The sequence below is a fragment of the Lineus longissimus genome, chromosome 4, assembly GCF_910592395.1.
Source record: "Lineus longissimus chromosome 4, tnLinLong1.2, whole genome shotgun sequence".
Taxonomy (NCBI): Eukaryota; Metazoa; Nemertea; class Pilidiophora; order Heteronemertea; family Lineidae; genus Lineus; species Lineus longissimus.
This window is the reverse complement of record NC_088311.1, coordinates 1,104,166-1,128,651: the sequence shown is the minus strand read 5'-3', so window position 1 is coordinate 1,128,651 and position 24,486 is coordinate 1,104,166. Positions and strand designations below refer to the sequence as shown.

The window sequence follows — 24,486 nt, the reverse complement described above, 5'->3', positions numbered from 1 at the left end:
TTAGAAACTATCCTGATAAAACAGCCCGTGACAATATTTGATGCAAGTATGGCACTACAGTACACTAGCAACCTTCATATCAAAGTATATATACAGCTGGGCAATCTTGATCATATGTAGTATTAGGCCGAACATTTCAAGATGCTTTCCATCTTTATAGTTGATATAAAACGCTTCGGTACGCTATCTATATGATTACCATTTTCTAGTTAATTTGGTTGAGCAAGCAGATCCCTCACTTCCAAACGCCCCCCCCCCCCCCCGAAGATATAGCGGGGCTGGCGGTGAAACTCCAACCAATGCATTACTTTCAACTGCAGCACTGCAAACTGTAGGATCGTAATTGCAATAATAGCAATATGCCCCGAAGATGCCCTGCAATGGAGTGACCAAGCGTCCCTTCGGGAGTAATACTTGCATAAAAAATATTTTCTTTTAAAATTTTCACAAATTGTCAGAGTTGCCCGTAGTGTTTTCAGATGATCAAGCGACCTTCATTTTGATCAACAGCTTATTGAGCGCCCAACAGAACATTAGCCACTCGCATCACCCATCCTACGACAGCGCGACCGACAGTTTCATAATTTCATAAACTAAGTTCAACAAACCAAGATGTTAACTATGCATTGTCAATGCCTTACCTTAATATAAACTCTCCAGAATATGTTTTTGAGTGATATTCCGTACAAGAATGAAACTTTAAATCAACGGAAAAGTCCAAGCCCAAAATCAATCGCATTAGCCAAGTCCACTGCCAATGTAACACTTGTCTCCAACGATGATCAAAAGTGGTCATTCAGTTCTCACCGAAGCAAAGCATGCAAGGGAATGGATAGCCACCTAGGAGAAAGTATCAGAATCAAGCTAAAGAACTCCGAGCTATCGCGTGGTAATCTGCCATGCTCATTGAGGCCTTGGGGCCATATGATGCGTTGCTTAAAAGTTCATTTTGATCGATGCCGGTGGCTTCTGCTGAATGTGCTTGTCGGTTGTCAGGGCCACCAATAAAGGCTACACACGCCTACTTTTAGTGCAAAGTAATTCATAGGTGTCGATGATGATCAATATAATTCTCTGTCACAGAGAAATTCACCGCAAATTCATCTTGAAAATGTTACAAAGATCTAAATTTAACTCTGGGAACTCGAGAATGGAAGCATGAAAATGATTGTGACCGTTACCGAATACCAACATGGCCAAGGATTGAAGTAAAGTTAATACTACAGAGATAAAGTTACAGTTGACTCGATATCAAACATCGGTGGTTTGTTGAGGCAAAAATCAACCATTAGATTAATCAATAGCCAATTATTCCAAGAATGGCAATTGAAAATGAATATTAGGTTTTAGGAATGTTGAAGTAGGGACCGCAGATCAATAATCACCGCCTGACTCCAACTTGTTCTATTGGGACCACGAGGAGTCATGAAATAACAGAACTGTGATTTAGCTGACGCAAAGGATATACCCATTATCTAAAGTATCGGATATTTTACTACTATCTGGTTCAAAGATGAACTGTTTTAAAATCCTCATTTCATTTTTCGTATTAGGTAAGTGAACAAACAGTATACTCACGTTGCATGATGGCTCCCTAAATGTGTTTTTCATCTGCAAGATAATAATATGTAAATCAAAATCTTTCTAACTTCTCGTCATCATTTGATTTTGTAAATTGCTTTCAATTAACAGTTTATTTTATTCTAATTTGAGTAACATTTGCAAAATCTAAGTCACTAATCTGCTTCAACTACAGATAAACCTAATGTGGCTAATTAGCATTCCGTTCTGCAACTTCTTTCGAGCTGAGCTGAGGAAGAATGCCTAGTTATTGGCCTTCATGCTTTTGTTCAGTGATTAAAGCAGAATCTGCAACGCCTTGTTCTGACCAAACCTGTGTTTTACAATGCCTCTGCCACATCGGGCAACCTTTATCAAGTTTGAGTAGAATAGAAATTGATATCTCCCTGTCGGTATATTGGTGACCTCAACAAGCGCTGCTTGCTCCGCCTTCTTTTTGACAAATATTATTGAGGTCAACCCTCGTGATGTTTGGTGAGACAACAAACACCAGCAGTTCGGTATCAATTCCCTGAAAAAAATCAAAGTGATTAAAACATCGGTTACAGCTAGTTCGGCGGATGTGCAGTTCAAAAAGAACGGTGAAGCAACAAGGACGACCCAAAATACCACCAGCTCTCCACCACCGACGTCCGTCACAACTGTAGCTGCAGTCACTGATACAGGGCAATCGGAAGCAGGTAAGTTTGTTGATGAAGGCGAAGGGGCTGTGTTGAGAAATTGCGTCTCATTGTGTCACAGACAATTAAGTGAATGGTCCAACCGAACAACATGGTTACTATTAGTAATAGATCATGATACTTCGTAAGGCTCAACTAATACTAGTACTACAACTATTTGAAATGCAAGATTATTCCGACGATGTATTCAAAATGCAAGGAATAGTTCCTTAGATATTAGAGAAATGTCTACGACACTACATGTACATGTATTTCAATATCGGATATCTACACTAATTGTCTAATAGTGGTCTTCCCTGTGGGTTTAAATACATTGTAAACAAATGCAACGACTCCAGTCTATTCATAATAGTGGTCTTCCGGACACTGAACGCGATAACCATCATTGAAAACATCATTTCAGTTCGGAAATTTGGCAATACATCCAAAACAGGTGCAGCAGGTGTGCACAAGGTGCCTGATCAATACAGAACCAACCCAGTGGAGGCGACTGAGGCCAAGGGCATTTCAGGTATGCAACAAAGTTTGTACATCAAAAACAGCCATTTCAAGTTGGTACATCAGCAAAGCTGATTTTTAATTTCAACACCGGCTTTCAATACCTGTCCAGGCCTTTCATCTATCACCACCTTTAACACTTTTTGTTTCAGTATTTTGTAATTTTTTCAAGTTAGAAGAAATCAGGTAAGATGGTTGGCCAGTACCTACTATCCTCAATATCTCTTCGATGGTGTTCCTTTATCACTCTCCGTGACTCTTAGGTAAATGTTTGTGGGTGGTTGACGCATGTTTTAGAGACGACATATTGTCCATATCTCATGTGCCCATATAACCTACTCGTTCAATATGCCTTACCTTTTGGTCCTACCTTGTGGTCTTATCCCTCCGTGGAGGCAGAGTACCCTCTGGACAGTAACACCCAAGTGTAGAGCGAACGCTGAAGAAAAAAACGAAAATAAGTGGCCCACGTGATGTCCTTTCCCAGCCACCGTAAATATATGCCAATGCCCTTCATCTTATCTTCAGCAAGAGTAATGGTAAAGGAAAGAGCTCTTCACCAATCAATGGGAAACAAGAAAATACATTTTATGAAAGGTAAAATGTCTAATTCAGTATCCCACTCGGAAAACTGAAGGTCGCAAAGACATCTCTAATGTAATTTGCCTGAACCTGTTGTCTGTTTGTCAGGGGTTCGCCAAACCCACAGTACATTTCATGGCCCTCCCCGGAGCACAAGGGCTAACGAGGCAATGCTTCGTATCACATGAGTGTGCATTTGATTCTTTTGTTCTTAGGATTTTGGGCGAGTGGAGGAAACTGACACCAGATGAGAACGCGACAGTCTCCACGGCTCTGATGAATAACAACATCACTTCAATCACTGATATCACGTCTTTTGCCAAGCTACCGACCGAGTGCGTTCTTCAACACAAGGTAAGGAATAATGGTCATCGATAATACATTGAAGATCCCATTGATTTAAACCAAGACGACTGCCGTACTTAGATTTGGATACTTTGCAGTTCAGCATTTACATGTACGTAGCATTCAGTGATACCGGTACTTGATATGCATATTTCTTTTGAAAGTGTCCTTCTGAGTAAGAATGACAATTGTCGAACAGGTGTGAGGAGCTTAGACGAAGAAGGACATCACTATCAGTATAGTGTTTCATTTTTAGCTAACAGGGATCACATTTGAACAAGCCGAAGCTCTCATCCTGAAGGAGCACGTGGACATTGTATGGCATACCATGGAATTTCTAGATGACAGATTGAAGGTTCAGCTTTTCAGTTCATTACTCAACGAAAATGTAAGTCGATAATTTTGAATGTTTTCCCCGCGTCCCTTAAACTACAGTCGGGGCCAACACGAAAAAAACGTGATTGTTCCTTTGTCACGCTTAATCCTTATAGCTTATTATATCACATAAAAACATGATTGTGTAAATTCACACAAAAACGTGATTGCCGAATCACATAAAAGCAGGATTAATAATACAATTACGGTTTAGCTTGAATGAACCAAATCACGGCGAAGTCTGATTGTATTCAAATCACAACAAAACGGGATACTATCGGCATTTGGTTACCGAATTTTCGGGACTGATCGACGAACAGCAGAATTATTTCACGTAACACATCTATTTGATATTCGCGATGGCGCAAACCAGGTTTACCGCAAATGATAGCGACAGTTTCGCAGACGACTTGGACTTGCAACTACTAATAGTAAAACTGAATCATGATATTTCCTACAGAAATTACCAGACTTTATGAAAGAGGTTCTTGGTAGGTCATTTGGAGGAACTATTGTTGGAAGGGAGATCCACGGGATTGACAGCCTCGGTTGTCACTGGTTAGGTGGCGCCATAACAGACCGCAATATCAACGTAGCCACATTTATAAATATGTGAGTATCAGCTTAGTTTTATGAGTGGAGGGTCATGATGTGAAGACCATTGCGGACAAGTAATGGCTGACTAACAATTGGGTGGTGGAACTGTAAGCAATTAAGCAGTCAATTTGGAATGTTGATGAAATTAACACTGAATAGATTCAAAATCATAGTTACCAACTTACCAAATGCAAACGACATCGTATTAGAAGCTTGATATTTATGTGAGCTCTTTAATTTCATATTTTACTTATCTGAAATAAGAAATCAAAATATAAAGGTTTGCGCGAAATTGTACTTTTGAAACATATTCATTATTCATAAACTACCAAATGGATCTTGAGAGAAAAGGAGGGGAGGATAGAGCATTTTTTTGTTGTTTCTAGTGTACAAGCCCTAGCTGCCGCAAAGTGCGAGTTCAAGAATCTCCGAGGCCTGACTGCCCTGTGCAGTAAAGCAGAGGAGCTCTTGAGGCAGGACACGTTACATCAAGTGATAGCAACAACCAAACACCTTCTGCCCTATTGTGAGATGAAGGAGTGCAAAGCAATATTCACCAATGTCAGACTCGTGGTGAGTGGTTCAAAGCTTCTAGGCCTACCCTTTCATGAATGAAATAATAGGCCTACTAGTGTCTGTATTATGTGTATGCATTTACAAATACATGTATTAGTATTGCTAAATCAGCGGTGTATTCCTGTTTCGCCTATTCCTGTTCCGCCTATTCCTGTTTCGCCTATTCCTGTTTCGCCTATTCCTGTTTCGCCTATTCAAATGTATTGCTAACCTCCCCACAGACGTAGGAATATGAACCGTCCCTTACTGACCGACCAAACCCGAGGAGAGCCACATATGTACGCATTGAAACAATACGTCAATGGAGAGAGGGACATAATGAGTTACGTTGATGCCATCAGTTACCTTGTCTGACATAATATCATGATATGTATTTTCCACCTTGTTTGACTTTATATGTGCTGTACCTACATGTATATTATGACATGGGTTTTACAGCTGATTTCGATCAAATAATTATGAGAATGTACAATATTATGTATTTTTATCAAAAACTCATGAATTCAGTTTTCATAAAATAAACGACTGCTGTACTCTACTTAATCGATTAGTTTTTACTGTGTGTCAGTATGGTCCTATGGTCCTATGGTCAAATAAGTCCCGGACTGTCCCCGCTTTCAAGGTGACTCTTTCAAAACGGTCATGGCATAACAAAGTTGATGGCATTTGATTAGTCAAATTGTCATCACATCGTTAACATCATCCAATTGTCCCCTCACATTTCCCCCATAAAATGGACATGCATCCCTAAGGTTCCCCGTGGGAGAGTCGATTTATTGTAGGGGTACTGGAAAGTAGGCGAAACAGGAATAGGCGAAACAGGAATAGGCGAAACAGGCATAAACCAAATCAGCATCTCCTATGGTGTCTAACGTCAAGCAATGCACAAAGTAGTAATGGGCCTACATCACCCTACATCACCCTACATTCATTTCTATCGTTTTTGGTTCGTTGCTCTCAGTAGACCTATGCCTATTTCTAGCCAAATGACCATGAGATTTTACACTATATCTGGGAAAAAGCAATGCATGAGTTGCTTTTTTTGGTTTGATAGAGTTGTTCAAATGCATTGGAAAGGAGTCAAATTTAGCCTAATGATGATTTTTTACAGATGGTAACCTATTATAAATGTTATGTTATTTTGTCAGGAGCTAATCAGTGACCCAAGAAACGTGGCCAAGTTTGATTTCGATGATATACCGTGGCTCCAGCCGACCCCTCCCTGCGAGGACATCAACAGACAACCTGCCTTCATTCCCGCCGGGTCTCCGTGCGCGGTATATCTGGCCGAAATGCTCTCGAAGGAATGGCATGAAATGACCGCTGCGACTTGGAGAAGGTGGGCAAGGAGGTCGAGAGGAATTCTCGACGGTTTCAGATATCATAATCATGGCACAAGCTTACATGATCAATACGTGTAGGCCTACCTAATAAAGAGATTTGTTGCCAAAAATGTACTTTCTTTTACATGCCCTTCGCTTTCCTGCTATCGTGCCGTTGGCTGCAGATAAGACCTTCTGTCGTTCGTCTTTGTCGTCCTGTCTGTGCGAAAGTCCTGTCGACGACCATCGGAAAATATTTCGTCATCTCATTCACAACATTGATAAGAAAGGTACCGATGAAATATCCAAGATGGAGCATACGCTTTATATGTAACCTCCTTCAAACCTCTTCTGTCTTCTTCAGCCTTGGAAGCCTCCAGCCCTTCTACGACATGACTGCTCTTCAGAAGCAAATAAACGCAGTGACGGACTCTCCATGCCTGGTCTACAACTTCTACGACCTGTACAAGTGGAGGGGAGCCTATCTCGGCGTCAAGGTAAGTTGCTTGGGTGCTTCTTGCGATGTTGCTGGCATCAAAGAAGTCCCTCGAAAATGGCCGGCACGCGGTTTCCGTCCTTTCTCCGCAAGTAAAATATCGCGCCTGGTACTCGATAATATTCGCGTCAAATGATAAGACATACATAAATAACACAGTGGTGCATAGAATCGAATCGGGGAAACAAGACAAATTCCCACCTTAAAGTAAGATAGCGCATCTGACGCATTCTGCCATAGGCCTACTCTGCCATAGGCGAAATCTGCCATAGGCCTACTGACTTTTTTTGACAAGGGATATTTTTGTAGGGGGGTGGGGGTGGGAGAGGGTGGGGTTTTTTTGTATTTGTGCTTTGGCTAAGTTGTATAGACTTCAACCTTTTCTTTTTATAGTTTATGCAAAATAGAATGACAATGTTGGGTTTAATTTAAATGTTGTGATTGCTGCAGTTGTTGGGAAATGGAACTTAAAAAACGATTTTGCTCAAATCTACATAAAAAGTTATGCACTTATCTATTAGGAATACCCTCTTTATTAAGGACACTAGTTCAGGTGAAAAATTGGTTGTTTTAATACAATTTGTATTCTGTCGTCAGGACACTTCTCTATTAGGGAGTCATTAGGAATGAGCGAAATCGTGTACGAATTCTTTGACTTTCTTTGTTTTTGATCGGAGACTGTGTTAAAGGAGGAGTGTTTTTGGATTTGGAGTTTATGCTTAAATGTGGTGGCCGCCATCATAAAATGCCATTTCTATTCAATATTTGTGGGGATAACTATTGTATACGTATCACTAAGAAAAATAATTTTCATGGAAAGACAACAGTCGAAGTTTGACATGTTTGATGTAACATTGTTTGTAGTAACTCAACTGATATCGAATCACGTGACATTTGTGACAACCGATCCAATCGTAGCACTCAAAATATGCGAAATCTGCCATAGGCCTACTGACTTTTTTTGAAAAGGGATATTTTTGTAGGGGGGTGGGGGTGGGGTGGGGGGGGGGTTGTTGGTTTTTTGTATTTGTGCTTTGGCTAAGTTGTATAGACTTCAACTTTTTCTTTTTACAGTTTATGCAAAATAGAATGACAATGTTGTTAATTCAAATGTTGTGATTGCTGCAGTTTTGAGAAATTGAACTTTTTAAAGCGGAAATAGTTTGTTCACCTGTTGTGGGTTTTTTGTATTTGTGCTTTGGCTAAGTTGTATGGACTTCAACTTTTTCTTTTTATAGTTTATGCTAAATAGAGAATGACAATGTTGGGTTTGATTTAAATGTTGTGATTGCTGCAGTTGTTGAGAAATTGAACTTTTTAAAGCGGAAAGAGTTTGTTCACCCGATACATGCACAACAATGTATAAATATAGGTACCGTAAACGCAGCTCCATTCCGTCCATCAACATTAAATACCAAATGGAAGATGACGCCCATCAATCTCATCCCCAAATAGACCCTTTAACGTTTCGATTGCCTCTCTTATGCCTTATCTAAGGGTATCTTGCCAGGGCTTTTCAAATCGAACAAAAGATTAGAATTGGGTGATATCGGCCTACATGCCGATCTGCCGTCGTTGTGCGATTGACATTCACTGCCAGTAAGTCGGCATGATATCCTAGTGACCTCACGACCAGGGATTGGCCAGGGGCGAGGGCACTTCGAAAAGGACGTTTTCGTTTGAGACCAGGTACTACATGTAGTATCACAGCTTGAAATGCCTTCTGAGAGGTCAATGATGTGGTTTATGTTATGCATGTGTTCATGGTCCTAATCATTGACCTCTGGGATCTTCAGTGAGCGGCGTAGAAGTTTAAAATGTCCTAGGATAGAATGCCCGGGAAACAAAGGATTCTATTATGCGCTTCAATCTCTGAGCTATTGACGGTCAGCAGCGTCTCTATAGAACCATATTGCAGAATACAATAGGGCTGGACACTTTTTCCAGGGGGGCATTTGTTACTGTTACACCGGCAGCGATTTTGGTTCAGCGTGAGATTTAGCTTAGTCATTAGAGTAATATACCATCCAATTGTTTCTCTGCTCTCTTTGCATTGCCATTGTTTTTGCACGCCAGTACCCCGTGGCACTCAAGTAACATGATTCGGGGAAAAACAAGAATTAGGAAGTAAATATTGGCAGATGTAGCCAAAATGCGTCACCCAAAAACCCAAAATATCATCCACCTAAAATGTGTCATGTTGAGCGGGGCGCAATAGAGCCGCATTTGCAGTATGTGAAAAAAAACTTTCGTACTCACCGATTCTTGATTCTTGATTCCTGACTGGTCTCATTTTCTCTTTGACTCTTGGCTTTTTCAGTGTCAACGGCTGGTGGCAAGCTGCAGTTCGCAGGCTCCACTGAGAAACCTTTCGATGACTATAACCAACACTACCGTGAATAAGACAAAGAATATCGCAGGATACCTGCCGTTTATCCATGAAAATGTCATCCAGTCCTGTCCGAATGATACACTGTGTAACCCGGAGATTAGGGTGGCGTACATCAACGTGCTGCCCTATGGAAAAGTAGGTCACAGCTGAACACGTGTATTTCACCTTGTTAGTCTTGTCCGTATACGCATCCAACTTAGTTACATCCCTAGAGAATCATGTATCCTCTACATGGAAAGTTATCTGAGTTCATTGGGAGTTACCTCGCTTCCAGATATGCAGAAGCACTCATAATAGTTGACCACACTGCCATTTTTGGAGATTCGAGAAATTATAAGTTCATGTTCCTGAACCACCACCGGGGCTGCACTGACGCCGTGAGTGCGAGTTGTGAGCGTCTCTAAACAGCCCGCCCTAAACGATATCACCTCTTTCAACGAACCAGGTCAATGAGAATTAAACTTTTAAAATGAGGTTTGACATCCACTCCATTTCATCTTAAAGCAACCAGATTAGTCTGGCTTCTGTAAGATTTCATCAAAGTGAGTACAACTCGACCAAAAAAGATTAGGGCCACAGTTGACCAGTGAATTGAAATCACTTTTGCCGAATACTTTTATCGGGCGAGTTTATTGTGGCTTGTGACCGGTATGGTTTGAATGAACACCGTAAGATAATTTATTTGATGAGCAGTGTAATTTCAGCACCACCCAATTATCGAGAAATGCTCCGACGACCTATTCGAGATAGGCAAGGTAGCGCCTCTCTGCAAAGGTGGCGCCGAGAGGCTGACAAGGGCCGTCTCCATATCTAAACTTCTCAATGAGACCGAAAAGCTAAGAGCCTGCCTCGCTAATGACAAGTGCAGGACCATTCTGGGCAGCTTCCCGCGAACATTAATTTACCTTTTGATGTCCAAGGTAGGCTGAATTACCTAAGACCGATTCCGACTACATCGAGAATGAAAAATTGATGGCCTGCAACTGCGAGTCGTATCTCGCCACCATGGTCGTTTAAATTAATACGTGAATAATTAAATAAATGTTGTGGTTAGTTTGGAGCTGAGAAAAAATCAGCAAGAATTTGGGCTGTTGAACAATGATTTCTTACAAAAATATACCACTTCCTTCAGTTGAACCTGACTCAAAACATGGGAATGATCCTGAAAGATCCCGGCCTAGCAGCAAGTTTGCAAGCGGTTAACGTGTGTAATGAGAAGACTATCCGAACGATGGAGAAGGGTTCAAAGCTGACGGCAAGTCAGTGCTCATGTGTTCGGGACCAGTTACTGAAGGAAAAGCACATCAGTAAGTGGATGGTATCAGATCTAAGGTAAGAAATGAGCTTTAGTCATCTGCTGTCGTTAAGTGCCACGTTCTTAAGGAAGTCATTCCTACACCATTTGACTGACTGTACTCTCACTTTCAGGAAATATCAATATGTCGTGCCATGTCTCACTCCTCAGATGATGAAAGAGGCCGCAATTGATGCGGATACGTTAGCGGCCACTCTGTGTTCGCCTGAAACTGCCAGATATCTTCCACATGTCACTGTAAGTAGCGGCAACCTGAAACCATCACTAAGGTTTCATAGGAATAAGAGGTGAGGCTAAAATTAGTATTGCGAATGAGACAACTGCAACAGTGTTTCGATGACGATTTTAAACTACGTAATGACGAATGTTTAGCACTGATAGTTAGGGCCCCTGTAACTTTTGGAAATTTCGCTGTAAACCCTTCAATACAATCGAATTGTTGCTATTCCTTCAGAAAAGAGCAATTGCAGACAAGATGATTTTGCGGCTCGATCCCTCCGTATGGCCTCATACCAAAGGAATAACAACAGACAGGATGTTAGCCATGGGAACATGTTTGACGCAACTACCGTGAGTATGCCGTTCCTTCAAATTAACACAAACATTTGCACGACGACGACGACGACGACCATCGAAAGTAATTTGGCATCAAGTCAGTGTACCTTTGTTTCAGCTTCAAACGTATCGTAACCGATTTGCCGATGTATATGAATCCAAAATCGTTCAGGTGTTTTCTATCACTTGTAGGACGAGTTACATCAAGGAGGTCCCATCCGATGTCTGTGAGGAGTTCTGTCGGCAGTTTAGGAACCAACTGGACCTGGAGTATGCTGTTTGTGAACCCATCACTAACTTCCATCGAGTGGTGGATGTGTGCAAGAAGTGTATACAGGTCAGTCATCGTCTTCTCTGACCGTGTAGCGTATCTTTTTGCTCCGCAGCAAGTGCTAGCCATACTACTGCTTTATATGCTGCTGTTGAATGTTCGGAAAAAAAGTTTGTGTCGCTGAGATTGCTGGCAAGAAGAGGTTTTTATCCCGGTGATGTCGATGTCATTTCTTATCCAAAGCTGTTGAACTACCATTTACTCTTTGAAGAAGCCAGAAGTAGTGCCAGTGATTGTTCTGTTTGTTTTGCTCGTACTTCAGACCAATGCCAGCGCCCCTCTAACTTCGACAGACATCATGGCACTCGGCCTCCTCTCGTGCGGACTTGCCACCGCGGAAATGTCTTCCATGAGCAGGATAACATTCTTGCAATCCATAGAAGTGTTTTCGGGATGTGCCTTCATGAAGACAACCACAGAAGCTGTGTTTCTTGACAGAATAGTTCAACCGGAGAATTTTGGGTAAGAATTCTGGGCCCGCTGCTCCTCATAGCACTAAGCTGATGACTCATGATATGGAGGTGGAGATGACTATTCCACCATCCGTGATATTTCGTGTTTCAGTCCGTTCTTTTTCGAACTTCATTATCGTACAGCACGAAACTTCGACGATCGACGAAGCATCTCGTAACTAACAATTCCTTTCTGTCTGTCACAGACGTTTTTCGAAATGGAATTCTTCAACTATCACACGACTTGGTAGGACGATTACCTATCTCAATAGAACATCACTTGCAGCAATTCAGAAGGTAAACATTTAACTGAAACCCTTCATTATACCAACGTTTCTCGCAATTATGTTGTTGTCAATCCGCGCTTCATTAAGCCTCGGGTCTCTCCGCTTATACGGAAACATCTCAACGTCACGGAGCTTCATTCCACTGTCATCAAGATAGGGCGTCTATGCTGTGTCCGCCGTGATATACGCGAACAGTTCGACGATAACCCTGCCAAATATGTCAGTGTCATGACTGTGTGGTATCACGATCATGACATACATTTTCTGTCTTCTGTTACTAGCACGTTCGGGATCAGACTATTTCCCAAGTCAATGCGGAGATCTGGAGCGGTCTTGCATGCATTGGTAGGATGTTCGGAGCAACTACTGCAGACTTCGTTAAGGAAAGGAACCACGCCGTCTCCCTGGCCTTCCGGAAACCACAGGAGCTAAGATTCAGGAGGTATAACGGTAGGATGGTCTACTTTTTTCGTCGTGTGTCATTATTGTTTCTGCTGGGTTGTTTGTCATTGATGTTATGGAATAAACATGGAGCTGTGACAGCAGTTAGAGCCAGATGAAAATGAACATGGTAGGCAATATCTTCTAAGATGAAAAATGGAGTCACAATGCAAAGCTTCATCTACTCATGTCTGTTGGCCGGGAATCGGTGCCTGGCCGACTTCGATGGGAAGACGACCATGATTGGTACCACTACATTCGGTCGATCAACTGTGAGACTATTCTACTATTAGACCGTCAAACTTTCTCTACAATTCCAACGGTCATTATCTTTTCACCTTTGAGATCCCAAATCCCGCCTGTGTAACAACGGCATGGACACTGTACCTCATCTTGAGAAGGTCAGCCACGACATCACTCCTAACGAACTCAACGGTATACCAAAAGAGAACTTCGCCAGTTGCTTGAGTACCCTTGGCGCTCACCGCGGGTGGTCGGAGGCACAGAAGAACACCTTGCTCATCCGAGTCAATGCCGTATGTATCTGGATTGGGTTCGACTTTTGACTATGATTTCTGGTTCTGATTCAACTGGATGGTAAGGGCACACCGATAAGCAGCGAAGACGAACATATAGCAGACTCATATGACATTACCATTCATAACAAGTCCGTTTCCATGAGCTGGAAGGCTACGAAACCCATGAAATACAGAGTAAGAATTGTCGAAAGCAGTTCAATCAGCTGCTTGAGGTCAACTTGGACGAGAACCACTTCGTTCACAACGAAACAGTTTTAACAGGGACTCCCTGCTTGAACTTCTACATTCAGAGTACCTCACTTCATGACTTTTCATGACTGAATGGAAAAATGCTAAACATCAAATATCATTGCAGGACATCAACGAAATCTGTAAGCTTTCGCCGCAAGAGGTCATGTCATCCCAACATATCTTGACGGCGGTCACCAAGTCACATCTTCGCTGCATTGACCTCAATGATCTCGATATCCTCACAACCCTTGGCAATCCCTCTATGAACTGGACAAGTGAAAAGGTATGCTGAACCAACGTCGATTAGATGATGTACAGGATTACAAGTTGTATTCATCTGCATTTTGGCATTAGTTTAGCAGGGAGTTTACGGAAACAAATGTTCGTCATTTCATCACAGGTTATGTCATGTACCAATCACAGGATTGTCTTAAGTTTATAAAGCTTAACCTTTACATCGTGATTTTTTTGTTTCATCACTTTAGCTGGTACACTTAGCAGACAGATACAAAGTTTTAAATCCATACTTCAAGTTATCAAACTCATCCACTGAGGCCATAGTTAGCCTGGGATTAGTTCTGTGTGGCTTTATGGAGTACGAAATCGAATCGATAGATCCAGCAGTTTACAGAAAAGTTTCAGTGATAGTGGGCACCTACACTGCGTGTCCGGTCCAAAAGGTCAAGGCTTTACTGGATTTGGCAACAAGGACAGCCGCTTATGGACCTGTCGCCAAATGGACATGTTCTACCATATCTGATGTGGGTATTTTAATGGGTAAGTCAGCTTTTGCGAAGTCCAGTTTCGCTAAATCATTTCAGCTTGTCTCAGCTATGTGTGCATCTTTAGCAGGAGTTTGTTCGAGTAATTGCATTCACTAGCCATGGTGATTGATTGAGGTCTCTGTCCAGTTTGATCTTGACAACAGGAGATCATATACTACAACTGCTAAACAGAAGTCCCTGTCTTTGGAATTGTACTGAGTTGTCGCCATCTCCAACCATTAACATTTCAGTTCCAGTCCCAGGAGTAACCTTAGCCCTGCTTGGAGATAAACTCAACTGTATACCTGAATACATCTTTGCTTTAATTCCCCCGTCAGCGATCAAGGTAAAGTCAACTTTCCTTCTTTGAATCACTTTCTGACAATCAAAGGTTTCGAGTTGGCAATGTCGACATGAAGGCTTTTGTGAGAACATCTCGTTAAGGTTATCAAATAGGCGGCTGCATGGTTTTGAATAATCTTCGTGTTAATACTTTTGCTAAATATTGTTTACTAATTTCATGTTTTCATGAAGAACCTTCCCACCGCTCACTCTATTGACATGACATTGGGCTACGATTGAACGCAGCATACACCCATCCATTTTGTTTTAAATCCATCGATAGGCGATACCAGAATCTTCGATGGCTTTACTGACTCCCGCGGTATTCAACACACTGACTCCGGAACAACTCAGAGACGCTCACCTGACTGATGAGCAGATGCAGATGGCGCTATCAGTGACATTCAGGCCGATGGCGGAGGCCAGAAAAGCTTCAGCTGCAGCAGGTTTGTATCTCAATCTGGCATTCTGTCCCTCACAGAAGAAGGTTGACCCTGACGATGACGATAAAGGACGGATCAGGTGGTGGTGAGGTTCCTTCGATGTGGCTCCGATTGTGGTAGCGTGAAGCCGGTAAACTTGGGTGGGGGCATCACCTTACAACACTTATACGGACTGACTCCACACTTTTCATGCAATACTCAACACCGACCATCGCTCAGGGAGTGCAGGATGTACCTACCCAACGCTATCGAAACCTAGGATAATTCATTACACCAGCCCAAACATACTAGTATATTCATTGGTTTAATACTGCACCCTTGCTTACTTTCAGGGTATTTGGAAGTCTGTTTGAAGACCATCATCTTTGTTACCATTTCCCTCTACTTGAAGATGCTTTCAGACTATTAAGAGAATCTGCGCTTTATATTTTGATGATACTGATATCGAGTTGTTTGCCTTTGATAGACGGAACTACTAGCAGTTTTTGCTGAGAAAGGAAGGATGAAAAGTGATAAAAATCTCGACGAGGTGGATTATAGAGCCAGGAAAGAGGACAGAGGAATGGCGTTCAGTTGGTCTCCTTAAACAAAATACCACTGTAAACATGATATAAATTGTGATAAAATTTGATACCGGTTTGCACTTTATAGTACATGTATTTGGAAAATGGGAAGGATAATTTTATACAACGTTGATATGGAATTTATGTAGATTCTGGAAGAATTGCGGGCTGAAATGATCAAATAATTTGTAAATAGACTGCGTTTTCATTGGACATTTTATCGTTTGTTGTTTAACTGTATATTATTGTCTTCACGTCGTCGTTAATGCGGCAGTTATGATGTAGTGTTACATAAATTTTACTTTACGAAAGGTCCGGTTGTTTTTGCAACAAGTCATATCTATGATAATAAATATATCAATTGTCGTATAGAATATGTTTACAATTCCCAATGACATGAGCTCTGTCATATCCAAAGGTTCACCATCAAGCAGAATACAGCCACCATCATGAAACCAACAAACTGATCATGAGAAGTAGAAACCCCGTTGAATCTTGTGATACCAGTAACGTGACTCCAGGTTCCGTTGTTCGGCGCAGGGGTGATTCCCAGCATCTTGCACATGAGTTGGTAGATGTCGACAGAGTCAATGTTGGCTTGTCTGGATCCTTTCAGGAAATCTGGAGAGGAATGTGTGATGTAAACATGAGATAATTTAAAGTTTTAATTAATGTCAGCCGGCCACCGTGATACTACAGTACATGTATAAGTGCATCAACATCACGAACAATGGACATATGCCTGTGCAATGTTACGAGGAACTACATAGAGAAACTAACCGATGACTACAGAAAATGGCTGTGGACTTGGTCGATTTCATTCATACGACAAAAATGGCAAAGGCCTCACAGTCTTGGCCATGGCTCCGCGGTGATGATGATGATGATGATGAAACTGAAGGAGGTTGGACTTGTCGAATACTATACCTGGTCCAATTCCCAGGAAGAGTCCCTTCATGTCCGATGTCTCTGGGAGAAAACCATGGCTAGCTTTGCCACCTGTATTATTTTTAGTGGTCTGGAAATGTACGATTTAGAGGTAGGTTATTAACCAGAGTTGCATCTAACATCCATTTTCTCTCTACCTTCGCAATTTTCAATGTCATAATCACGGGTCTACGGATATCATCTGCTTATTCTTCCGTTATTAGTGTAACATTTCGGCTGAACACCGAGACAAAAAAATTGAGACATCTAGATCAGAAACTACAAGTCGGTCTGTTTTCTGGCGTTCCCACACAATGAGGAAAGTTTTTCAGAATGGCAATGAATGGGGAACATTCAGGAACGCTGCGCCAGTATGACAATGTGTAAGCATTACCGGCACCTTCCTCCCCCCGTCCCACAACATCCTTGCCTCCGTAACTGACATCAAACAATGAGCTTACCATGTTTAGGCTCCAAGTTATCTTGTAGCCAGTGTCCACATACATCAAGACGGGCGCGATACGGCGGTCGTGTTTGAAGTGGTAGCTGTCTGGGAAGTCTTCCTTCAGGAACACATGCAGGTGGGGATCATTCACACTCTTAACTTTTTCGTAGATCTGAAAAAGAACATTTCAGCAACATCAGCCTGAAGATGACTAGGCTCCGTTTGAATTCCAATCTTGCCAGGGTTGCCAACTGTCATGTCGAACATCGAATCATTTTCATAGAGTGAAAAGTTTATGAAAACGGTGATTTGTCCACAGGCATATGGACGTTTTAGTCCGATCATTTGGATGCGCCTGTCGGTACATGCAGGCCAATGTCTTTTACTTTTTTTCGGACTGGCGAGTGTTGTAATCTTAAATCGGAAAGAAAATTAAGACATCACTCACCATCTTTGTGTACTTTGGATGAGTTGGGTATATCCCATAATCAAGGTGCCAGAGAATTGTCTGGTTGTATTCCTCCTCGGTAAAATTGGCGAAAGGTTGCACATACGGCTGGTCAACGTAAGGCGTCATGCCGTGGTCAGACACCAAGATCACGTTGGTCTCATCGAAAAGGTTCCGGGCCTTCAGTCCATCCAGGAAAATCTTCATCTCCTTGTCGTAGTTCCGGACAGTTTCGTTGATCTCTTTGGAAAATGGTCCATATTTGTGGCCAATCTTATCGGTTTCTTCGACATAGATGCCTGGTGAAGGAAAGATAAAGAAATACGTTCAGGAGAAATAATTCAACAGTCTGCAAGAGTGGTTAGTTTTTGACGCTGTCCTTCCCCTCTACGGGCCTTGCTGTTGTTGCATTCCTTTTCCCGTTATAACTTGTGGAGATACTGAGACTTAAGTAGTTTCAAAGTTTATGACCTCGAATTGTAAAGTCTCTGGGATATGTTCGTGTCGTGTTTGCTCACAACGTATGGCAGCATATTCCAAGACCTGGTCTTTTACCTCCTAACGTATACCGGCCACAGAGGAGGGGCGATAATGAAGCTAATGTCGTTTGATCTAGATTTGACAATATCAGCTTGGAATATCAAGTCCAATGGTATTTTCACTCACCAACGAAGTCAAAGCCTTGTTCCAAGTTATCAAGGGTACTTTCAAGGGCTGAATGTATGAAGGTCTGGTTGGGCCAGTACCAGTATACGTCACAGAAGGCGGGGGTCACATTGCGGATGCTGACTTCACAGGCTGGCCAGTAGTACAATGCACTCTTCTTATCCTGTAAAAATGTTATGGTTGAAGACATTATCATCGGGGCTAATCCTGACAACAATCTCTCCTGCATTTCATGCTTGGTCAACTGGCTGCTGACAACTGATCACTCTCAACAACGCAAGTCTCACGTGTATAACCATGACGGAAATAGCACGTCTGCCTCCCGAAGCGAACGGCCACATGGACTCGACCGATTTCCGCCAGTTGCATCTTACGGTGACTGTAGAAATATTTACTTGTTTGGTCGCTGTCACCCACATCGGTTCTCCATCGTCGTAGAAATGTGTGTGGTTGTATTCCGGGTTGTTCGCGAACAGCCAGGGTTCCTTGTGCAGGGGGTCATAGAAGTTGTTACCAACCATACCATGGTTTTCAGCGTAAAGACCTAGCGATGGAGAAGGGTAATAGTAGGTGTCCTTCCACATGTGTTCAAACAAGAGCCATGGTGAAAGTTGGCCTAACCCGAGAGAAAACTGTCACTGTCTATCAAAGAAGGTTCATGGTACTGTGCTCTGTTGCACTCCACTCGGCTATGGCTAATACCAAAATGACAGGATTTGTGTTCTTCCCCTCTGCCAAGCCTTTGAAGTACCAGACGAAAACTAAAAAACGGGACTTGGAAATCTTTTGAGGAACTGTGGTTACCTAGCGTGTTAGTCTTACCTGTCATGATAGTATAATACTGTGGGTAGGATAACGTGGGGAAGGCCATGGTCATCTTCTCCACCCAGGCACCATTCTCCATGAACTGGGTGAATCCTTCCAGACCTTTAATCTTCAGATAATCCCACCGAAATCCATCGAAAAGGATCAACACGACTTTGTGCGAGTCGGGTCCTTCGTGAGCTCCGATTAATATCACACCAAAGAGGCAAAGGAAACCCAGAGAAAGAACACGCCCTGACTTTCCACCCATATTGTTCAAGTTGCCGCTAGTAACCGCATCCACCCCCTCGCCTGTTGTCTACGAAACTGGGTCGGAATCAAAGTGAATAGAATTTCGATAAGACACATTTGCAAAGTAAATTCAGTTAAGACAATGGTTGACCTAGGAATTCTTCAAGGTCATATCGTTTGTACTTGCAGGCATTCTTTGAATAAGTTAAGAGAGGTTAATAGGAACGGGTAATTGCATTGAGAACCATTGAGATATCATGATAAACAAGTAAAGCACCATGATCTTCAAAGAAAACCGCGGGCAAACATCATTGAGACTTTATATAGTGCCTGACACTTGATTCTGAGTATTATTGTAACTATCAAACAGATGACGCTCAGACCAATGATGAACCTGTAGACAAGCATCCCGACGAAACCAGTCATTTTCAATGTAGCAAAAACCTGATCTCAGGATGGTAGACAAGCTGAACATTTGAACTATGTTGCATGAATTCGAGTGTCGGTCTGATACCTAATCCCTTCGACCTTAAGTACCGGCACCATCTTCTTCACTCGCTCACTGAGGCGAAGCGATGTCAACGCCTTGGGGGTTTCGATTGCCTTTTTCGGTTGAAGAACCCCAAGAGACGACCATCATAAACTAGGGAAGCTGGCGGTAGAACCACTCACACCACGCTGATTTGTTGCTGCTCTTGGTGTGCTTGATTCGTATGCCGTCCTCTCGGAGTCAACATGTTCCAGAACCATGCACTCGCCATTGAAGCCAGGCTTATTGGATTCACAGTCTTTTGTGACTGATCCGCACTGTGGGAAAAAGGAGAAGTTATTTCAGTAAGTGCTTGCATCGAGTGATGGAGATTTTTTCGATCAACACAGTTGCCAGTGATTTATTTCCACGCGACGATGCTAACAAGAAGAAAAAACATGTGACGAGAGATTACTTTGCACATCTCTCACAGTCACTGGGAATTTCACTCAGAGTGCCTCTCTCAACTGTGCGTTGGAGCGCGTAGTATCCCGGTGAAACGGAACTGACTAATGCGAGACTCGAAACCACAGGAGAGAACGTCGTTTGGTTTGACGTCTGCTGAACGTTGTGCTATCGTCTGCTAGCATTGATAAACTGTCGTCTGGTTTTCATCAGCTCAGTGCTTCTTCATCCGGTAATGGATGGAGTTTAGTGATTTTCAGATCGTTTCCAAGGCTGGTTTCTTCACCATTGCAAATGGTAACTGTAAAGGATAGTTGGGATGAATAAATTTGATTTGGATGTATTCTGAACTGTGATATTTTTCATGTAAAAGGTGTTTCCAGTCTACAGAATCAACGACAATGGAACTTGACTCTCTCACCAATCTACTAGGAGTTCTTTTTCTTTACGGAGTGCTCTGTACGGATTATGACACCGACGGAGAGGCGAGAGGGAAAGTGGTACTGATCCTTTACGATGGCTTCCGATGGGATTACCTGGACATTCCTGGGTTAGAGGGGTTCACCCACGTCCAGGAGAATGGAGCATGGGTGGAGAAGATGACCATGGCCTTCCCTACTCAGTCCTATCCACAGTATTACACTATCATGACAGGTAAGCCAGTTAGATTTGTCTCACGGGCGTTATTGAGCGCACGGAAGTAGGCCCATGGGTTTACCTGATACTGTAAAATGAAGCCGACATTATTCGCGTTACATTGGAATTCGAAAGAGCAAAGGGGCAAATCAAAACAAAGGTATAGGAAATTTCGCTACCCACAACAAGAGAAGTAACTATAGTAACGGATGGGAGAGTTCAATCGGCCAAGTCACTGGATGTATTTAGGCTGATCGCGAGAATCCGGGGGGGGGGGGGGTCAAGCCAACCACTGCCATTATTTCACTTAGATCCATAGGATCGGTCATTGTTTCTCTGGGTGCTGTCGGAGTTTAATAGAGGAAGCGCTTCCTGAACAGCAATTACCTTTGATTTCAGGTTTATATGCTGAGAACCATGGGATAGTCAAGAACAACTTCTACGACCCACTCTATGACGAGGTGTGGTTCGCCGCCAGCAATCCAGGGTATGACCATCCTCACTTTTACAATGATGGTGAACCCGTATGGGTGACCGCTACTCGCCAGGTAAACTATCACCTCATACATGTACCGATGCGCTTACGGCTTATAACACACCTTAAACCAACCAGCCCCACACCAGTCCCCCATTTGTCCCTAGTCAATCGTACAGCGTATGTGACTTCGAGACAACAACAGCAGTTGTAAAGTACATCTCAAGTAATGTATATCAATAGTTATTTAACCAAAAGAGATACTTTAGTTGATGAAAATTGCCATTCTTGTCAATGAAGTATATTTACACTGCCATTAAGTCGAGATCTCGATTCGTTTCTGATGCATTCCTCCTTAACTCCCAGGGTAAGAAGGGTGCATTATACTACTGGCCAGGCTGTGAGGTCACCATTAGGAATGTGACACCAGCTCTCTGTGATCCATATTTTAACTCCCCGGATAGGATCGACATCCGCTACGCCTTTGAAAAGACGTTGGATAATCTGAAAGAAGGGTATGACTTCATTGGTAAGTGACCAGCAGTTATCTTGGAGAACCTAAAGGAAGGGTGTAAGATCGATCCCCAATGACTTTGGAGGACATGGAGCGCTATGACTTCGATAACAGCAATGACCTTTGAGGACCTGAAGGGAGGCTGTACCAGTGACAATGTGACACTGGTGAATTGAGATTTGCTGACTGCGTCGCCAAGCAACTTTCGAAAAGGGTTCCACACCGCTTGTGCTGCAAGATAGATGAGATAGGAAATCCATAGGTCGCCATATGCCTTTTTGATAGAACGTCAGCCATGCTACTGGCATGAGATAACATTTCTTTATAATCCCCTTATTTCTTTTACTAATGTATGTTTTTTTTAACCCTATAGGTATCTATGTTGAAGACATCGATAAGATGGGTCACAAATTCGGGCCGTTCTCTATCGAGGTGAATGAATCGGTGTCCGGGTACGATAAGGAGCTAGTCACCTTCCTGGACGCGCTTAAGGCCAGGGACTTAGCCGATTCAGTCAATGTGATCCTGGTGTCTGATCACGGGATGTCAGCCTATGACAGCTCAGGACGGGACTGTAACGTGGACATCACTAAGGCTTTCACTGTAGGGGAGTTTGTGAACAGTATCAAGTTTGTCTTGAATGAGATGATATATCCCAAGTATCCGAATATGACAAACTTTGTAAGTACATTTTTATGCTCTTCGTCCTTACTTTCGTACCGCACACTGACGGTGCTTATCGATGCTTTCGGAAGATGTGACGTGAATCGCCTGGCCTCCTTACTATTCTGGTAGGCTTTCATTTAAAACATGGTATTACAAAGATAATTGGCCAAACTATTTCTTCAAAAATGATCCACGCCAACATATCACTCTATTATCAGGGTCTCAAAATATAGTCTTAAATTTATGAAAATGCATAATCTGAGATCTCGAATTTGAGATTCCAATGAGAGTGATATTGAGTAAGAAATGAATAGCAGCACCAAAATTGGCAAACCAAATATATCAGAATGTATTTCGTGACCAACCTTTTATTAAACCGAAGAAGTAAGAGTGATATGTTGGTGCTGATTATTTTTAAAGCTACAAATAGTCTGGACAGTTTATCTTTGTCCAACCATGTTTTAAATGAAAACCCAGTGATATAGTACGGAGGCCAGTTCTTCAGCCCTAGTATGACAATGAGTATACTAACCTCTGGCTAATCGAAGTTCAACCTCGGCAGAACAGATTCGCGACTCGTTGATCGGCCTGGAAGAACCTTTCTTTGCCTGGCTCGATGTCCACCTGTACTTATTGTTTGCCAAATTATGGTTATTTCAAAAGCAGTCAAGAATCCTTCTTCTACACGCTGACACCAGCTTCGTGACACAAAAACTCAACGCAAAAGCCCAACGCAAAGGTAACCCGAGTGGCTTTGTCGATCAATGGTTTGCATCATGCATTTGAGACTCGCGTTGCTTATTTTGGGAAGACGATGATCGATTTCGACGTTGGTTTGCTCGATTCGTATCTTTTCAGATATACAACCGCTTAAAGAACCTCCATCCTCACGTCCATTTCTTCCTGAGGGAAGATTTCCCTGAAAGATACCACTTCAGTAACGACAGAAGAATTGCTCCAATTCTGTATTACTGTGATCCACCATATTATACATCAACAATGATCAACCAGGTATCTACCACAACATGACGCATCAATTTCAACTACGGTAACAAACCGCTCTAGTAATTTAATATAAGGCTCCACCATTCCGTCTGTTAAGACGTCGACAGTCACACCTGGCTCCAGTTGTTCATTGGTTATTCAGAGTACCCGTTCGCAGTTGGCGGAAAAGAAGCCGATGATATGTAGCTTGAGTAAGTCTATTTTACATGTTTATGTGTCATGAGCTCAATTTTTTATATTTTTTCTAGATATGGGAGCCTCCACCAGGGGAGCTCGGACGTATGGGAGACCATGGGTATCTGCCAGATCTTGACGACATGAAAGGTATCTTCCTGGGGATGGGTCCAGGTAAGAGAACCACCGCTTCCGGGGGTGGCACCAGGTGTACAAGGATTACGAGAGACGAAAGTCCATAGCCACCTGAGCAATTGGCGGGTTTCGCGGCGTTTCTTCTATTTTAGCGTAGGCATCACGTCCTCATCAGTGGTCATGATCGGGTGAGAGTTGCCTTTATACCGAAATGGTGCCAAACTTTGAAAGAAAACGTATTTCTCTTTCCAGCGTTTATAAAAGGTGCTAGACAGAGTGATATCAATTCCGTCGACATCTACCAACTCGTATGTAAGATACTCGCCATCGAGCCAGCACCGCATAACGGTACATGGGAGAACCTGGTAGACATCACCATCTACTCGAGCTCCCGGCCGAGCCTTGGTCTTCCGACGACACATCTGAACTTACTGACGCTGTCTCTGTTGGTGTCATTTTATCATTTCTAGCTGAGTGTTGGACATGTTGTGACTGGCATGGTGCGCTCAAATAAATGTGTATCTATCAGCCACACTCACTGTTAGAATAATGAGTAGAAATGTTAAAACCAGATGTTCATATCTTATTTACTCCAAACAACTAACATGTCAAACCGATGCATTTTCAGCCTGTCCCATGTGTCGTGTTGTATTCAATATTCATATCTATGATTATAGTAGTGATTTACATATTCAAAT

The 24,486-nt window shown here is 42.5% G+C and overlaps 3 protein-coding genes and 1 long non-coding RNA gene across 7 annotated transcripts; 3 read left to right on the top strand and 1 right to left on the bottom strand.

Annotated features, from left to right (window-relative positions):
• Positions 1–12,674: 12,674 nt before the first annotated feature.
• Positions 12,675–14,493, top strand: LOC135485969 (putative stereocilin-like protein). The gene is made up of 5 exons (XM_064768401.1): positions 12,675–12,834; positions 13,171–13,361; positions 13,720–13,878; positions 14,081–14,372; positions 14,477–14,493. Exons 1-5 carry the CDS (start codon positions 12,735–12,737, stop codon positions 14,491–14,493), a joined length of 759 nt encoding a protein of 252 aa, XP_064624471.1. The 5' UTR covers positions 12,675–12,734.
• A 130-nt stretch (positions 14,494–14,623) lies between these two features.
• Positions 14,624–15,809, top strand: LOC135486564 (uncharacterized). Its single transcript, XR_010446724.1, has 3 exons — positions 14,624–14,705; positions 14,985–15,147; positions 15,477–15,809. It is a non-coding gene; the product is annotated as an uncharacterized LOC135486564 (long non-coding RNA).
• Positions 15,810–15,909: 100 nt separating this feature from the next.
• Positions 15,910–19,426, bottom strand: LOC135486562 (glycerophosphocholine cholinephosphodiesterase ENPP6-like). Its single transcript, XM_064769437.1, has 7 exons — positions 19,016–19,426; positions 18,589–18,737; positions 18,194–18,356; positions 17,528–17,826; positions 17,096–17,251; positions 16,635–16,725; positions 15,910–16,328 (listed from the first exon to the last, which is right to left on the bottom strand). Exons 1-7 carry the CDS (start codon positions 19,266–19,268, stop codon positions 16,114–16,116), a joined length of 1,326 nt encoding a protein of 441 aa, XP_064625507.1. The 5' UTR covers positions 19,269–19,426; the 3' UTR covers positions 15,910–16,113.
• Positions 16,616–24,356, top strand: LOC135486561 (glycerophosphocholine cholinephosphodiesterase ENPP6-like). 4 transcript variants are annotated; one of them, XM_064769432.1, is made up of 8 exons: positions 16,616–16,746; positions 20,557–20,837; positions 21,219–21,367; positions 21,661–21,823; positions 22,182–22,489; positions 23,333–23,485; positions 23,728–23,827; positions 24,041–24,356. In XM_064769432.1, the coding sequence occupies exons 2-8, from the start codon at positions 20,585–20,587 to the stop codon at positions 24,256–24,258; spliced, it is 1,344 nt and encodes a 447-aa protein (XP_064625502.1). In that variant the 5' UTR covers positions 16,616–16,746; positions 20,557–20,584; the 3' UTR covers positions 24,259–24,356. The 4 variants fall into 4 exon arrangements, with proteins under 4 accessions (XP_064625502.1, XP_064625506.1, XP_064625505.1 ...); XM_064769436.1 differs by lacking the exons at positions 16,616–16,746; positions 20,557–20,837 and adding an exon at positions 18,364–18,568; XM_064769435.1 differs by lacking the exon at positions 16,616–16,746 and having other exon boundaries at positions 19,539–20,837; positions 23,728–23,803.
• Positions 24,357–24,486: the final 130 nt, after the last annotated feature.

Excerpts from the sequence above, each read along its gene's own strand:
- LOC135485969 (XM_064768401.1), top strand. The coding sequence starts at position 12,735 with ATGTTCGGAGCAACTACTGCAGACTTCGTTAAGGAAAGGAACCACGCC. Across the intron at positions 12,835-13,170 it reads AAGATTCAGGAGGTATAACG|ATCCCAAATCCCGCCTGTGT; the intron begins GTAGGATGGTCT and ends TTCACCTTTGAG. Across the intron at positions 13,362-13,719 it reads TGCTCATCCGAGTCAATGCC|GACATCAACGAAATCTGTAA; the intron begins GTATGTATCTGG and ends ATATCATTGCAG.
- LOC135486562 (XM_064769437.1), bottom strand. The coding sequence starts at position 19,268 with ATGGGTGGAAAGTCAGGGCGTGTTCTTTCTCTGGGTTTCCTTTGCCTC. Across the intron at positions 16,726-17,095 it reads TAACTTGGAGCCTAAACATG|ACCACTAAAAATAATACAGG; the intron begins GTAAGCTCATTG and ends GTACATTTCCAG. Across the intron at positions 16,329-16,634 it reads CTTCCTGGGAATTGGACCAG|ATTTCCTGAAAGGATCCAGA; the intron begins GTATAGTATTCG and ends ATTCCTCTCCAG.
- LOC135486561 (XM_064769432.1), top strand. The coding sequence starts at position 20,585 with ATGGAACTTGACTCTCTCACCAATCTACTAGGAGTTCTTTTTCTTTAC. Across the intron at positions 21,824-22,181 it reads AGAAGGGTATGACTTCATTG|GTATCTATGTTGAAGACATC; the intron begins GTAAGTGACCAG and ends TTAACCCTATAG. Across the intron at positions 23,486-23,727 it reads CATCAACAATGATCAACCAG|ATATGGGAGCCTCCACCAGG; the intron begins GTATCTACCACA and ends TATTTTTTCTAG.